Source organism: Panulirus ornatus, chromosome 5, assembly GCF_036320965.1.
Source record: "Panulirus ornatus isolate Po-2019 chromosome 5, ASM3632096v1, whole genome shotgun sequence".
Taxonomy (NCBI): domain Eukaryota; kingdom Metazoa; phylum Arthropoda; class Malacostraca; order Decapoda; family Palinuridae; genus Panulirus; species Panulirus ornatus.
The window spans coordinates 11,852,543-11,868,821 of record NC_092228.1 but is presented as its reverse complement, the minus strand read 5'-3'; the positions used below and the strand labels follow the sequence as shown (position 1 = coordinate 11,868,821).

Below are 16,279 nucleotides of genomic sequence, written 5' to 3'. Positions count from 1 at the left end.
ATAAATGCTACATACAAATCCATTTGCTTTTCTAAGTATTTCTCACATACATTCTTCAAAGCAAACACCTGATCCACATATCCTCTACCACTTCTGAAACCACACTGCTCTTCCCCAATCTGATATATATATATATATATATATATATATATATATATATATATATATATTATCTCGGAAAGCAAAAATGGGTATGTTTGAAGGAATAGTGGTTCCAACAATGTTGTATGGTTGCGAGGCGTGGGCTATGGATAGAGTTGTGCGCAGGAGGATGGATGTGCTGGAAGTGAGATGTTTGAGGACAATGTGTGGTGTGAGGTGGTTTGATCGAGTAAGTAACGTAAGGGTAAGAGAGATGTGTGGAAATAAAAAGAGCGTGGTTGAGAGAGCAGAAGACGGTGTTTTGAAATGGTTTGGGCACATGGAGAGAATGAGTGTGGAAAGATTGACCAAGAGGATATATGTGTCGGAGGTGGAGGGAACGAGGAGAAGAGGGAGACCAAATTGGAGGTGGAAAGATGGAGTGAAAAAGATTTTGTGTGATCGGGGCCTGAACATGCAGGAGGGTGAAAGGAGGGCAAGGAATAGAGTGAATTGGAGCGATGTGGTATACCGGGGTTGATGTGCTGTCAGTGGATTGAATCAGGGCATGTGGAGCGTCTGGGGTAAACCATGGAAAGCTGTGTAGGTATGTATATTTGCGTGTGTGGACGTATGTATATACATGTGTATGGGGGTGGGTTGGGCCATTTCTTTCGTCTGTTTCCTTGCGCTACCTCGCAAACGCGGGAGACAGCGACAAAGCAAGAAAAAAAAAAAATATATATGAGTGGATGGGCCATTCTTCATCTGTTTCCTGGCGCTACCTCGCTGATGTGGAAAACAGCGATTAAGTTTAATGATAATATAACAGAAATAAAAATATATATATTTCATTATACTTGATTGCTGTCTCCCGTGTCAGCAATTCTGTGCCAGGAAACAGACAAAGAATATATATTTCCTGCCAAGAATGGTATGATGAATTACATATCCACTAATCAACATTTTGCTTCCCATTCTACTCACCAGCCTGGGCCAGGCAGTATATAATGTCAAGGATTGTGGGTGTGATGGCATGGTCTCTAAGTAGGATGACAGCACGTCGCCCACCAACCCCTGAGGCCTCCACTGCTGCCCTGATGGCTTCTAACCGTCCAGCTTCCTCCCAGTAGTCGTCCAGCTCATACAATCTGCGAACAAATTATTACTTACAATATCTCATTGTTGTATCTTCCCTGACGATGTGATCATTACACTAAAGTACACTTGGGAACTTATCGTGCTTCATTTTCCTCATGGTTATCAGCACATACTAGATCACATGCACCACTGTCACCTTTTGCAAAATATATCAACTTTACCCCAGACACTTCACATGCCCTGGGTCAGTCCATTGACAGCATGTTGACCCTGATATACCACCTCATTCCAATTCACTCTATTCCTTGCACGCCTCTCACTCTCCTGTATGTTCAGGCCCCGATCACTCAAAATCTTTTTCACTCCATCATTCCACCTCCAACTGGGCGTCCAGCTTCTTGTTCCCTTCTCCTCTGACACATACATCCTCTTTGTCAATCTTTCCTCACTCATTCTATCCATATGTCCAAACCATTTCAACACACCCTCTTCTGCTCTCTCTACCACACTCTTTTTAATTCCACACATCTCTCTTACCCTTTCATTACTTACTTGATCAAACCACCTCACACCACATACTGTCCTCAAACATTTCATTTCCAACACATCCACCCTCCTCCAGACTACCCTATATATATCCCATGCCTTGCAACCTTATAGCATTGTTGGAACGACTATTCCTTCAAACATACCCATTTTTGCTCTCTGAGATAATGTTCTCTCCTTCCACACATTCTTCATTGCTCCCAGAACCTTCGCCCCCTCCCCAACCTTGTGATGGACTTCTGCTTCCATGGTTCCATCTGCTGCTAAGTCCACTCCTAGATATCTAAAACACTTCACTTCTCTCAATTTTTCTCCATTCAAACTTACATCCCAATTAAAATGTCCCTCAACCATACTGTACCAAATAACCTTTACTCTCAAATTTCTCCTTTAAACTCAGTCACCAACCTCTGCAGTTTCTCTTGCGAATCAGCCACTGGGGCTGTATCATCAGCAAACAACAAATGACTCAATTCCCAGGCCCTCTCCTCCCCTCCCATTTTTACTTTTCAAAAAATAAAGGAATAGAGAAGGGGGCCAAGTAAGGATACTCCCTCAAAGGCTCAGTCCTCTGTTCTTAATGCTACCTCGCTAATGTGGGAATTGGCAAATATGTATGAAAAAAAAAAATCAACCAAGTATACAACCAAAGGACCCCTTTTATTGTTCTCCTGAAGCTTCGCGGCTTCACCTCAATTTCAAGCAAGTATATAACAGAATCATTTGGAGTGGGAAGTTTTTTGACGAACTTCTGGTCAATGTCATCCACTGACTATGACAGTGACTTTCCACTTGTAGTGTTACCATATGTAGGGAGAGTATGGAAACAAGTCCTAGTTCTAGACTTTTGATAAGCTACCTGCTGAAGGAATTAGGGATCTTCACTCACTTCTACAGAGTAGGTCATAACTTACTTACTGGAAGCTGTGGTCTTGTTTCTTCTTAAATGAATCTACTGGTGTAGCATATGACATCAGAAGACAGATTATTCTAGCACAAAAGTATCTTTTTCTAAACATGAATATTCTTCTGCTGGTGTAAATTCTTTGCACTAGACTTTAGCCTACTTTTACAAATGATTGGATCCCTGTATACTTCAAAGTGAATCTATATCAAAGTAGCACATCTTCTAGTATCACATAAATAACTACATCACCGTAGACGATTCGCTTTGGACAGAGAATGGTTTCAGTTCATTTTAGTTTTCCATAGCTTATTTTCTTAGTCTTTGTATAAACTCTGTTGTCCCTTTTCTGGACCATTTTTTAAGATTATTCTTTTGAAAATCTGGAAGCCAAAACAAAACTCTTCTCTCAAGCTCTGACCTAACCAATATCATATAGGGTTAATATTATGTATGAGGTTTTGTAGCAAAAGTGTCTTGCAGTGAGTTCTAACAATCTAGGTTTTCAAAACTAGCAATATTTTCATATAGATTTCCTGCCATTCTATCTAGTTACTCAAGCTTGTACTCATCATTTCTTCAAATCTACCCACTATCCATTTCTTACCTTTTCATCAATAGCAATTTTTGCAGTTTCCTAGAACCATGTCATGGGCTGTCTCAATTTTCTATGCATCATGTCATGAGACATACTCTTTCTCAGACCCATTGTCACCTTCATGTTAAGGGTGTTACATACTATATTCGTATTGCAGTGGAATTTATCAAAAAAGGGGGTGACTGTATTGTTGACTGGTTGGTAAGGTTATTTAATGTATGTACGATTCATGGTGAGGTGCCTGAGGATTGGCGGAATGCTTGCATAGTGCCATTGTACAAAGGCAAAGGGGACAAAGGTGAGTGCTCAAATTACAGAGGTATAAGTTTGTTGAGTATTCCTGGGAAATTATATGAGAGGGTATTGATTGAGAGGGTGAAGGCATGTACAGAGCATCAGATTGGGGAAGAGCAGTGTGGTTTCAGAAGTGGTAGAGGATGTGTGGATCAGGTATTTTGCTTTGAAAAATGTATGTGAGAAATACTTAGAAAAGTAAATGGATTTGTATGTAGCATTTATGGATCTGGAGATGGTATATCATAGAGTTGATAGAGATGCTCTGTGGAAGGTATTAAGAATATATGGTGTGGGAGGCAAGTTGTTATAAGCAGTGAAAAGTTTTCATCGAGGATGTAAGGCATGTGTACGTGTAGGAAGAGAGGAAAGTGATTGGTTCTCAGTGAATGTAGGTTTGCGGCAGGGGTGTGTGATGTCTCCATGGTTGTTTAATTTGTTTATGGATGGGGTTGCTAGGGAGGTGAATGCAAGAGTTTTGGAAAGAGGGGCAAGTATGCAGTCTGTTGGGGATGAGAGAGTTTGGGAAGTGAGTCAGTTGTTGTTCGCTGATGATACAGAGCTGGTGGCTGATTCATGAGAGAAACTGCAGAAGCTGGTGACTGAGTTTGGTAAAGTGTGTGAAAGAAGAAAGTTAAGAGTAAATGTGAATAAGAGCAAGGTTATTAGGTACAGTTGGGTTGAGGGTCAAGTCAATTGGGAGGTAAGTTTGAATGGAGAAAAACTGGAGGAAGTGAAGTGTTTTAGATATCTGGGAGTGGATTTGGCAGCGGATGGAACCATGGAAGCGGAAGTGAAACATAGGGTGGGGGAGGGGGCGAAAATTCTGGGAGCCTTGAAGAATGTGTGGAAGTCGAGAACATCATCTCGGAAAGCAAAAATGGGTATGTTAGAAGGAATAGCGGTTCCAACAATATTGTATGGTTGTGAGGCATGGGCTATGGATGGAGTTGTGTGCAGGAGGGTGGATGTGCTGGAAATGAGATGTTTGAGGACAATATGAGGTGTGAGGTGGTTTGACCGAGTAAGTAATAATAGGGTAAGAGAGATGTGTGGAAATAAAAAGAGTGTGGTTGAGAGAGCAGAAGAGGGTGTTTTGAAGTGGTTTGGTCACATGGAGAGAATGAGTGAGGAAAGATTGACCAAGAGGATATATGTGTCAGAGGCGGAGGGAACGAGGAGAAGTGGGAGACCAAATTGGATGTGGAAAGGTGGAGTGAAAAAGATTTTGAGTGATTGGGGCCTGAACACGCAGGAGGGTGAAAGGCGTGCAAGGAATAGAGTGAATTGGAATGATGTGGTATACCGGGGTCGACGTGCTGACAGTGGATTGAACCAGGGCATGCGAAGTGTCTGGGGTAAACCATGGAAAGTTCTGTGGGGCCTGGATGTGGAAAGGGAGCTATGGTTTTGGTGCATTATTACATGACAGCTAGAGACTGAGTGTGAACGAAAGTGGCCTTTGTTGTCTTTTCCTAACACTACCTCACGCACATGAGGGGGGATAGGGTAGTTATTTCATGTTTGGCGGGGTGGCGATGGGAATGAATAAAGGCAGACAGTATGAATCATGTACATGTGTATGTATGTATATATCTGTGTGTGTATATATATGTATATGTTGAGATGTATAGGTATGTATATTTGCGTGTGTGGACGTGTATGTATATACATGTGTGGGTTAGGCCATTCTTTCGTCTGTTTCCTTGCGCTACCTCGCAAGCGCGGGAGACAGCGACAAAGCAGAATAAATGAATAAATAAATATAAATAAATATGAATGTGTACGTGTAGGAAGAGAGGAGAGTGATTGCATCTAAGTGAATGTAGGTTTGCGGCAGGGGTGTGTGATGTCTCCATGGTTGTTTAATTTGTTTATGGATGGGGTTGTTAGGGAGGTGAATGCAAGAGTTTTGGAAAGAGGGGCAAGTATCAAGTCTGTTGGGGATGAGAGAGCTTGGGAAGTGAGTCAGTTGTTGTTCGCTGATGATACAGCGCTGGTGGCTGATTCATGTGAGAAACTGCAGAAGCTGGTGACTGAGTTTGGTAAAGTGTGTGAAAGAAGAAAGTTAAGAGTAAATGTGAATAAGAGCAAGGTTATTAGGTACAGTAGGGTTGAGGGTCAAGTCAATTGGGAGGTAAGTTTGAATGGAGAAAAACTGGAGGAAGTAAAGTGTTTTAGATATCTGGGAGTGGATCTGGCAGTGGATGGAACCATGGAAGCGGAAGTGGATCATAGGGTGGGGGAGGGGGCGAAAATTCTGGGAGCCTTGAAGAATGTGTGGAAGTCGAGAACATTATCTCGGAAAGCAAAAATGGGTATGTTTGAAGGAATAGTGGTTCCAACAACGTTGTATGGTTGCGAGGCATGGGCTATGGATAGAGTTGTGCGCAGGAGGATGGATGTGCTGGAAATGAGATGTTTGAGGACAATGTGTGGTGTGAGGTGGTTTGATCGAGTAAGTAATGTAAGGGTAAGAGAGATGTGTGGAAATAAAAAGAGCGTGGTTGAGAGAGCAGAAGAGGGTGTTTTGAAATGGTTTGGGAACATGGAGAGAATGAGTGAGGAAAGATTGACCAAGAGGATATATGTGTTGGAGGTGGAGGGAACAAGGAGAAGTGGGAGACCAAATTGGAGGTGGAAAGATGGAGTGAAAAAGATTTTGTGTGATCGGGGCCTGACCATGCAGGAGGGTGAAAGGAGGGCAAGGAATAGAGTGAATTGGATCGATGTGGTATACCGGGGTTGATGTGCTGTCAGTGGGTTGAATCAGGGCATGTGAAGCGTCTGGGGTAAACCATGGAAAGCTGTGTAGGTATGTATATTTGCGTGTGTGGAAGTATGTATATACATGTGTATGGGGGTGGGTTGGGCCATTTCTTTCGTCTGTTTCCTTGTGCTACCTCACAAACGCAGGAGACAGCGGCAAAAAAAAAAAAAAAAAAAAATAAATAAATATATATACACACACACTCTCATACTTAGGAAATTTGGCAGACAAATTTAAACTAACATTGAAACACACACTCCACATCTCTCCTCACCTGCCGCGGATGGTGTGTGCCGCTAATTTTGCTAGAGATATCTTACCGACCCCAGGCGGGCCGATGATGATGGCATGTCCACAGAAGGTTTCCATCGTTAATACCAGCTTTAGAAGGCTGTCGAAGTGTGCATGTGTGAACATTATGGGATGGAGGCCCTCTGGGTACTGAAACAGAAGTTACAACAAATCTTATGCTCTTTTAAAACTCTGCACTAATCGTAAGGTTTGGATTATGAGGATAGAGTCAAGAAATACCTGGGGGATCAGGTGATGACATGTATTCTTACCTGGATATTCCTAAGGAACTCGTTATAGTCTCGAGCATGTACCATCATCTTCTTGCCATCCTCAGTCACTCCTGGCCACCATGCCACTCGCTCTTCTGCCTGAAGGCAGACAAAATTGAGCATTTTAATAGATTACAGTTTTAACTCATTCTGTACATATGGACTGTTGATTTGTAAAGTAATATTCTTACTGAATTTGCTCATTAGAAACATGTACAAGGATGCAATAAATTTTAGCTCCTGAAGTTGTTCAGTTTCAGTCATAATAACGATGAATTCATAAACGTTAGACTTCTTGCCAGATGACACCTGTGTGATTACCCGAGTTTCTCTTATCTCTTGAGCCATTCTCAGTACTGGACCATCAGCAGTTATTCTGCATGTCTTTACAATGCTGTTACAGGGGTAAGTCTCAGTAAGTGAAAGTTCTTTGGTGAGGAAAGGGGTTTTTGTCTTTCTTTTACAGGTTCCTGATTCACTATGGTGAATCATTAAAAAATCTTAAAGATACATATATCTGTTATTTTACTTCTAGTACTCTGGCAATTGTTTAGTGAATTCTAGTTGGAAAATACTAGGATTCTCCCTGCAACTGTGATAACATGATACTCTACTAGCAGGAGTTAGGTATTTGGGTCTGTTTGGATGATGTTCCACCTTGAAAGCAGAAATAAGTAATGACAAATCAAGCAAGTTGGAATATCGAAGTAAGTAGAGATACAGCACTCAAATTTTTCCCTGAAAAAGCAGAAATTCTAAACCTACTTTGAAGGTACGAATGATGATGCAGTGCTATTCTGTGATTCCCTTGGAAAACAATATAACAGCACTACAAACACCTTGATTCAATATCCTTCCTTATTCAACTGAGGGTATAGTGATTAGCTGTGCATCATGCCAGTTTAGTGAGAAGATCTACGGATATCCTTTTCATATGAATACTGGTTTAGCTGTCACATCCATAAAGTGATATTTTTACAATTTGTCTATTGTTTACATCAGCTACACTCCTATCCATCAAACTTTTAACTTAGTATTTAAAAATCATCTGTCAGCTAAGCAAGTGTTATTTCATTAAACCTTGAAACCATGTTGTACAACTATATAATCTAAAATCACCTGTGCATGAATGGATTCAGCTAAAAATGTGGAAAAGCAATAAAATTCTCCTACGAAGTCATCTGCAGACAGAGCAATCACCTGGCTAGTTCCCATAGTAGACTGTCAAGTGAAAAATGTCAGTCGCTGGCATGCTCACCTGGTCCAGCTTCCCACACAAAACCTAAACGTTTGGTCACATTATATACCCAAATCATATGAAATATGACAAATAAGATATAACATGTGAAAAACTATCAATCTGTTTCTAGGGAGGTTACCTCATCAAAATACATCTTGATAACTGCGCAGATTTGTTTCCTCAAGAGACCTTCACAGGTGACAATACCGCTGAAGATCCTCCTGGCCTGGAGGGCAATGAGGGATGAAGCCTGGCCCATGGTCAGTTGCAGATAGCAAGAGTTCCTCCGTAGAGCTTCAGTCAGCTGCACCAAATGGTGCAAGTTAGGTGCCAAGACATCTGATCCATCTTCATAGCTCCTAGTGTCTTTATGAACCATTTTACTGCTATTGTTGTCAATGCTGGTGGTGCTGTGGGCTTCAGCATTTTCAGCAGGGATACTGGTATCAACATTACTTGCATCATCAGAAGTTTGGTCAAAGTCAGCACTGTCTTTCACTGAGCTAAGATGGTTGTCAACATTTACAGAACCATTACAGCAGACAACTCCATGATCTCTGAAGCCATTAATACTTCTCTCACTGGTAGCATCACAGTCTCTGTATTTACTAGCAGTAAAGGGTTTCTGAAGGGCAGGTGCAGATGTAGAGGGTGAGCCACGTATGTTTTGACAGAATGAAAAGATCACATCTCTTGTAGCCTCAGGAAGATAATTATCCTCGTCAATTTCTACCAGCACGTCCTGGAGACAAACCTACCACAAAGAGATTAACTGCACTTAATCATCAGTGATCATAGTCAACAAAAACAAATGAGAAATGTAGCTTTTTATGACAGTCCTATGTAACAAGATGAAGAGGCAAACAAGTGTGGTCAGTAGAATCGTTAGCACTTTCCTTAAAGCCTCCATATCATATGGGTATACTGACTTGAAAAGTTCTGCCTTTAACAAACCTACCTAACAGCTTATACTTCATTCCCAAACTAGATTATCCAATAACTCCAGATCTCTGACTCATTCTGTACAAGATCTCATCATCAAGCCATTAGACATTTCACCTTGATGATGTACTCGCAGGTGGAAGGAGAGATGTTCGGGAGCCCCATGACTACACAGTGCCTGAGGAACCTTGGAGGGATATGATGGAAAGGAACACTTGAGCAGGAGAGAGCTAAGATTGGCACCACACGCTGGAGGAGGTACCTTCTCCCAGTCACTGGGCACACTACCTCCCCATATTCCATCATATGTCTGTAAAGGAAAAATAATCTATATAACCCCTCTTACTCCAAAACATTAAACATTTATAGCTAAAAGAACCATTAGATTCTTGCAATGCTGGATTCGGTAACAGCATAGACTTTAAAATGTATTCCTTGATGATTTTCCTTAATATAAACCCTTGCAACCTATTTTTAACAAACAACTTATGTATAATCAGTCTACCTGTTGGGGACAAGCCATCTTAAGACAAGGGACCATGCTAGCCATCAACCTAGTCAATTCAACCACCACCACAATAAGCATGCCTGTCATTATTACAAACATCCACTCCAACCCCATCCATTAATTCTGTATGTGATAGCTAACTAAGATATCACAAGCCCAGGTAGTTCTGTTGAAATAGTTATAGTATGCAGTCTGCAGTTCTGAAGATGAAAATTTCACATGGATTATGTTTGCAGCAGGGGGCTTCCTTTATCAGGCAAAACAGTTGCATCATCATTAATGCATTGTATCTTCTGTGCTCAGACCACTATCATAAATACAGAGTTCAAATCTTCAAATCCACCAATAAGAATAACTGTGTGAAAGAAATAGAATTATAATGAGTACAACAGTCTACAAAGTGATGCAAATCTTTATCAAAGGTTTGCGCAAGTTAAATCATAATGATTGAGGCTCCATTACTGATTAAAGACCATCAAATAAGTAAGCCTGAATATAAAGAAACAACATATTTCTTGTTAGGCATGCAATCTTAATATTATAAAGATCCACAGTAGGAGTAGAAAAAGACTTATTCTGATTTGCAAATGTAATAGCTACCGGCAAGTTTCCCAGATAGTTCCGACCACACCATCTGTCTCCAGCTGCAAGTTGATGTCTTCTAGCACCAGCAGTGAAAAGCCCTCATCCCCTGGGGCTAACAACTGGATTACGTCACGAGGCTCTGTTGGTGATGGGATACCAATCAACCAATCACTGTGACTGTCATTACACGAAGTCCTGGATGAAGACAGCAATTCAGTGCTGGGAAGTGGGCTTGGTAAGAGAGAGGCAGTCATACATGAGAAGAGGTCTTCAGCAGTAGACAGTGGAGTACATTTATATCGAATGACTCTGGTGGCAGGTGCAAGATTACGTTCAAATATGTCCAGGAAGGTGCTTAAACCATTACCTGGAAAGAATAAGAAAAATCTGGTTTACACATTACATACCTGGTATATCAAATTAGGATACACTTTTTTTATGTACATGTATGTGCATGTATGTATATATGTGTGTATGTGAATGGATGGGTCTTTCTCCATCTGTTTCCCAGCACTACCTCGCTAATGCAGAAACTACGATCAAGTATAATAAATATATAAATAACATATACATGTATATATACAGCACACATCTTTAGCACTTGTCTATATCTCTAAAAAGTAACTGAAACTGAACAGTACTGAAATGCTTAAAATCAGTGTCTGATCTCAACTTTGTAATAAATTGATTGATCAGATGTCAGCCGGTTCTATCTATTTCTTGCTTTATAACTATCAAGAAGAGAGGAAGGGAAGGAAGTCGACTTACCAGGTTTGGAGTATAGAAGCAGTGGGCATGAAGCATCGAGCAACTGTGGCAAGAGACTAAGTCCTGCCTGGAACTCTGGAATGGCCACCACTTGCCCAGCGTAGTCCAGGAAGGCATCAGAGGGAGCTGGGCTCCGCGAGTCTAGTCTACATCGGAGGAATAATCATGGTTGGAGATTATAGGTGGTTATGATTGGGAAATCTTACTGAAGACTACAGTGTATGTGGTGGATGGGGAGGGAAAGACCCTGCTGAGAAAGTTAAAGTTGTTTGGGAAGCAATTAAAAAGGAAGTCTGTTCTGTAAGTACAAGAAAGAAGCATCAACTGAGAAGTACAGTACATGGAAGACAGGTTCCCTGGATAAGTATGATATGGAGGGGCTTGTTGGGAAACATGAGTGAGAAGGTTTATTGGGAGGTATCAGGAGATACCTCCCAATGAGATGTTTGAGGACAATGTGTGGTGTGAGGTGGTTTGATCGAGTAAGTAATGTAAGGGTAAGAGAGATGTGTGGAAGTAAAAAGAGCGTGGCTGAGAGAGCAGAAGAGGGTGTTTTGAAATGGTTTGGGCACATGGAGAGAATGAGTGAGGAAAGATTGACCAAGAGGATATATGTGTCGGAGGTGGAGGGAACGAGGAGAAGTGGGAGACCAAATTGGAGGTGGAAAGATGGAGTGAAAAAGATTTTGAGTGATCGGGGCCTGAACATGCAGGAGGGTGAAAGGCGGGCAAGGAATAGAGTGAATTGGATCGATGTGGTATACCGGGGTTGACGTGCTGTCAGCGGATTGAATCAGGGCATGTGAAGCGTCTGGGGTAAACCATGGAAAGTTGTGTGGGGCCTGGATGTGGAAAGGGAGCTGTGGTTTTGGGCATTATTGCATGACAGCTAGAGACTGAGTGTGAACGAATGGGGCCTTTGTTGTCTTTTCCTAGTGCTACCTTGCACACATGAGGGGGGAGGGGGATGGTATTCCATGTGTGGCAAGGTGGCGGTGGGAATGGGTAAGGGCAGACAGTGTGAATTGTGTGCATGGGTATATATGTATGTGTCTGTGTGTGTGTATATATATGTGTACATTGAGATGTATAGGTATGTATATTTGCGTGTGTGGATGTGTATGTATATACATGTGTATGGGTGTGGGTTGGGCCATTTCTTTCATCTGTTTCCTTGCGCTACCTCGCAAACGCGGGAGACAGCGACAAAGCAAAATAAAAATAAATATAATAATCAGGAGTTAAGTTTTACTGGGAGATATGAGAGAAAAGTTTAATGGGAAATATCAAGAAGGTTTATTGGAAGAATTGAGGAAGGTTTACTGGGAGATATTAGGAAAAAGGTTTACTGGGAGGTATCCTAGAGAAGGTTTGCTGGGAGGTATAAGGTAAATGGCTTAAACTCTGGGAGGAATTTACTGGATAGGCATAAGAAAGATAACACTCTCTGAGAAGATGAAAGGTTTACTCTGTCAGAAGAGTATGCTTAATGAAGAATCATAGATAAAAAGCTTGTAACCTCTTTGTTTGTCTATATGTTTATATCTACATTTTACACTTGTCCTATAATCATCTTAGAAGTGTTACATAAAGTATAACATCAGGTGATTACATGCTATTCTTTCTCATCTTCACATTACATATGATACAATGAAACTTTCAAATTGCACATTTCAGGTTTTTCTGGTCATGACTATAGTCTGACATTTCTTATGATGTAAGACACCTGACCTGGCTGGTGTGTAGGATCCCTCTCTGGCATCCTGGTGCAGGTGTGGGTGGAGGGCAATGTGCAGGAGCTCCAATACCTGCATCATAGCCTCTAGAATCTCACCTGGAGGTGCAGCTGGTGTCACTCTTGCCTCCACCAGACTACACACACATCTGGCCGTACACATCTGTAACATCAAGGACAATACAATGTTATTCTTGGGACATCTTCAATGTGTATGACAGCAGGCAACAACAACAACAAAAATATACTACTGAATATTTCGCTCTCAAAATTTCACACTGGATATATTTGATAAATATTTGCACCATTTTGGATACCAAAAGAGATGTATAAGATGGAATGGTTTACACAGGGTGCACATCATGTATAACTAACCTAAAATAAAAATGAAAATGTAGTACAGACCAAAGAGGTGTGAGGTAGCTTGAGGTTGAGGAGGCCATCAGCTAATGAGGAGCATGTCTGGGAAAAGACCTGCCAGGGCTGCAGGAGAGGATGGACATTTGCCAGCCGTTGTACTGCTGCCCTGGCAGTAACAACAACATCTACCTCCTCAGCAGGCACTTCCAGTACAGGGCATCTGTGGCAGCAGAGCAAAAGGAATACATTTAACTATCTATATCTCTGACACCTGTTCCAAATGGAACTCCCTCAAGGGGGTGGCCACGACAATTGAGTCTCCATAACTAGAGACTTTAAGTGCCGCTTCTAAGCCTTTAGTGCCTCCACCTTAATAAGGCACTGGCAGGGGGCAACTCTAATGCAGTGTTTGCAGAAAGAACACAAACCTCGAATATTCTTATCTATATGGTAAAGGATGATTTTATGAAAATCATGAAAGTGAGAGAAAGACTGATGGTAATAAACACATCCTGCAAAGGTTAAGGTGTACTGAAACACTGGACATTCATGATGCCTGATTGCAGCTAAAATAAGTGCATTGTTCAAGTAAGTTACACTGAAGGCTAACTATTATTGCCAAGTCATGGCACATTAACTCATTGTGTATTAAAAAGTACCTAATCTAAATATATTCTTTATAAGATTCAAAAGAAAAAATAGTAAAGCAGGATGCTTTATAAAAGGAAGTGTCATCATGAAATATGGCAGCACTTCAAAAGCAATATCAAAGAAGTGACTGATCAATGCCTCTTGGAATTATTTGTGTACTGTGTACCATTTGTTCAGTAGATTTAGCAATTTCTTGCAAACCCTTTTGTAATGAGACGATCATGAAGAAGATCTATAAGAGTTTCTTCCACAAAAAAATCTTACACACATGTTGAAATTCACAAACGATGCTTACCAGTTACCAAAAGAAACATGAACTTTCTACACAAGACATTAAGTATGACAAAATACATATTTTGAGATTGTCTGCTATATTTACTTGGTCCTCCTCTTTACATAAGACACAGTTTGAAGATGATGCACATGGCATAACATTTTCTATCATAACTGAGAAATAACCTGTTCGATACTTATCACGACAATTGGCCCATAAAACTCCTTGCAAAATAATAATGTTTAATATTTCATCAATCTCTCTAATATGAGCCAAGCTATCTACACATGAGAAATCATGCTAATTTGTATGCCTGTCCAAAATTAACCTATCTTAGAGAAAAATACTGTATCATAACACTCCCAATATTCACTAGTCATTTCTACAAATCCTATGTTCTCCAATCTATCTCCCCTCCCCTCATGCTAGTATTTCCTTATTCCAAACAACCTGCCCTCCACCTCCTACCTGACATGGATTTGGGGTATAAGGTCCTCCTCATTGTCTATCTCGAGTATGACCTTAATGTGGTGGCCAAGGATGACTTGGTACAAGGCTTCATCTTGGAAGATGGGTGACGGTTGACACAGCGGAGCCAAGGCAGCAAGGACGCCAGGGGGGAATGGACCATCCAGCACCACCCATTGTTCCCCAGCACACTGTTCCTGTACCAAATCATGACGTTAGCATCAGTCACAGTACCATCCAGGCAAATGGTAATGATTAATAACCTGAGCTACAATGATAAGGTCATAGGAAATTTCAGTCTCACTAGGATCATAGTCATAATCATGGGGGGAACCAGAGCTTCAAGGAGCATAGAATCAGATGATATCCAAGCAAGGAAGCATCTGCTGGGTTCTCTAGAGAATAACTCGATATCTAAGTGATAAAGTAAGTGCACACGTATGAACAACTTCTTCTTCTTCATATTCACCATTTCCCGCATTAGCGAGGTAGCATTAAGAACAAAGGACTGAGCCTTTGAGGGAATATCCTCACTTGGCCCCCTTCTCTGTTCCTTCTTTTGGAAAATCAAAAACGAGAGGGGAGGATTTCCAGCCCCCCGCTCCCAATACTATACTAAAATATTCATATTAAAAGGTGAAATTTGCATGACATTACTTCTTGTATTCTTTCATGTGATATGGTCATGTAACAGGTAATTATGCCACAGGTACAGATTAGAACTTTCTGTTGCTGATGAAATTCTAATACTTACTGTAGGTTCCACATACATATATAATGAAGAGTTAGGAAGAACTACAATATAATCATAGAGAAAACTGACAGAAAAAGGGATGTAGAAAACAAACCATTATTATTGGGCATTACCTTGAAGAAATAGAAGCTCTATTTTTGGGGTTACCATAAGGAAAGAGGGAAAGTGGATATCTTTTTTCTGTAAGAAATCAAGAATAACTGCAAATGAGCAAGAGATATCTATACTTAAGCAGATTGACAAACGAATAAGCAATTACATACTAGTGAACTAGGGACATTTGAAAGAAGCTAGATTCTGTGTTGGAGCAATAAAAGATTGGTAACACGTAAATTCATTTTACTATGAATTAATCTGAGAATTGTGGCAATATAAAAATTTGAAATACTATTGGAAAAAATTATAAATTCTGTTTACCACCTTTAACTCCTATCTCATTTACATTGGATGGATTGATTCCCTACACTCTCTTAGTTTGATTACTTATCTTAATATGCAACAGGTAAACAAGGCCTTTCATATCAATTAATGAACTCCATACTTTTTTTATTATGGACAGCTAATGTCTCAAGTTCATACATTTATCCATGCATACTCTAATTTTTGTAGTTACAGTAAGTGGTGATACTGTCAGATACTGTAAACACTGATAATTAAGATACATCTGAAATACAGAAAATATACCAAGGAAAAGATGAAATCTACATGTGTGCCAAACCCTGCTTCACAAAGTTATGAATCACACACCCTAAGAAAATTATGATTGTGGAGGACAATGATAAGTAGGGAGCAAAACACGAGTGAGAAAAGTTCAGCCCATACATTCAAGGTACTGAGTAATGACCACTTACCTGCTGAGCCTCAGTTAGTGTGGTGAACAAGACACCCTTCCTCCATACCCTCCCATCATCTTGCCAGGACCCTAGCAGATGGTTCCTTGTAAAAGCACCACACTGCAAAACCCTCCATGAGACTTTCCATGGCATGGCATTTGGGTACTTGGCAATCTTGTACCTCCACAATCTGTTGAGTGACTCTGCCAGTATCTGCAACATACAACAATCAATAAACAATCAGATTCACTGTGGTTTAAGGAACATCACAACTTAAGTGTAAAGCAGTACAGAAGACAGAGGA

General features: G+C 40.7%; 1 protein-coding gene across 1 annotated transcript in view; it reads right to left on the bottom strand.

Annotated features, from left to right (window-relative positions):
• The window catches only part of LOC139748500 (dynein axonemal heavy chain 6-like), a 142,557-nt gene that overhangs the window by 87,020 nt on the left and 39,258 nt on the right, over nucleotides 1–16,279 (bottom strand). Inside the window, exons 30-40 of the mRNA XM_071661577.1 lie at nucleotides 15,994–16,188; nucleotides 14,389–14,585; nucleotides 13,041–13,215; nucleotides 12,632–12,798; nucleotides 10,901–11,046; nucleotides 10,148–10,499; nucleotides 9,157–9,349; nucleotides 8,237–8,851; nucleotides 6,858–6,956; nucleotides 6,569–6,735; nucleotides 1,069–1,232 (exon numbers count right to left, since the gene is read on the bottom strand). Of these exons, the coding sequence (XP_071517678.1) occupies nucleotides 1,069–1,232; nucleotides 6,569–6,735; nucleotides 6,858–6,956; nucleotides 8,237–8,851; nucleotides 9,157–9,349; nucleotides 10,148–10,499; nucleotides 10,901–11,046; nucleotides 12,632–12,798; nucleotides 13,041–13,215; nucleotides 14,389–14,585; nucleotides 15,994–16,188 (2,470 nt within the window). The remainder of the gene's footprint in view (nucleotides 1–1,068; nucleotides 1,233–6,568; nucleotides 6,736–6,857; nucleotides 6,957–8,236; nucleotides 8,852–9,156; nucleotides 9,350–10,147; nucleotides 10,500–10,900; nucleotides 11,047–12,631; nucleotides 12,799–13,040; nucleotides 13,216–14,388; nucleotides 14,586–15,993; nucleotides 16,189–16,279) is intronic.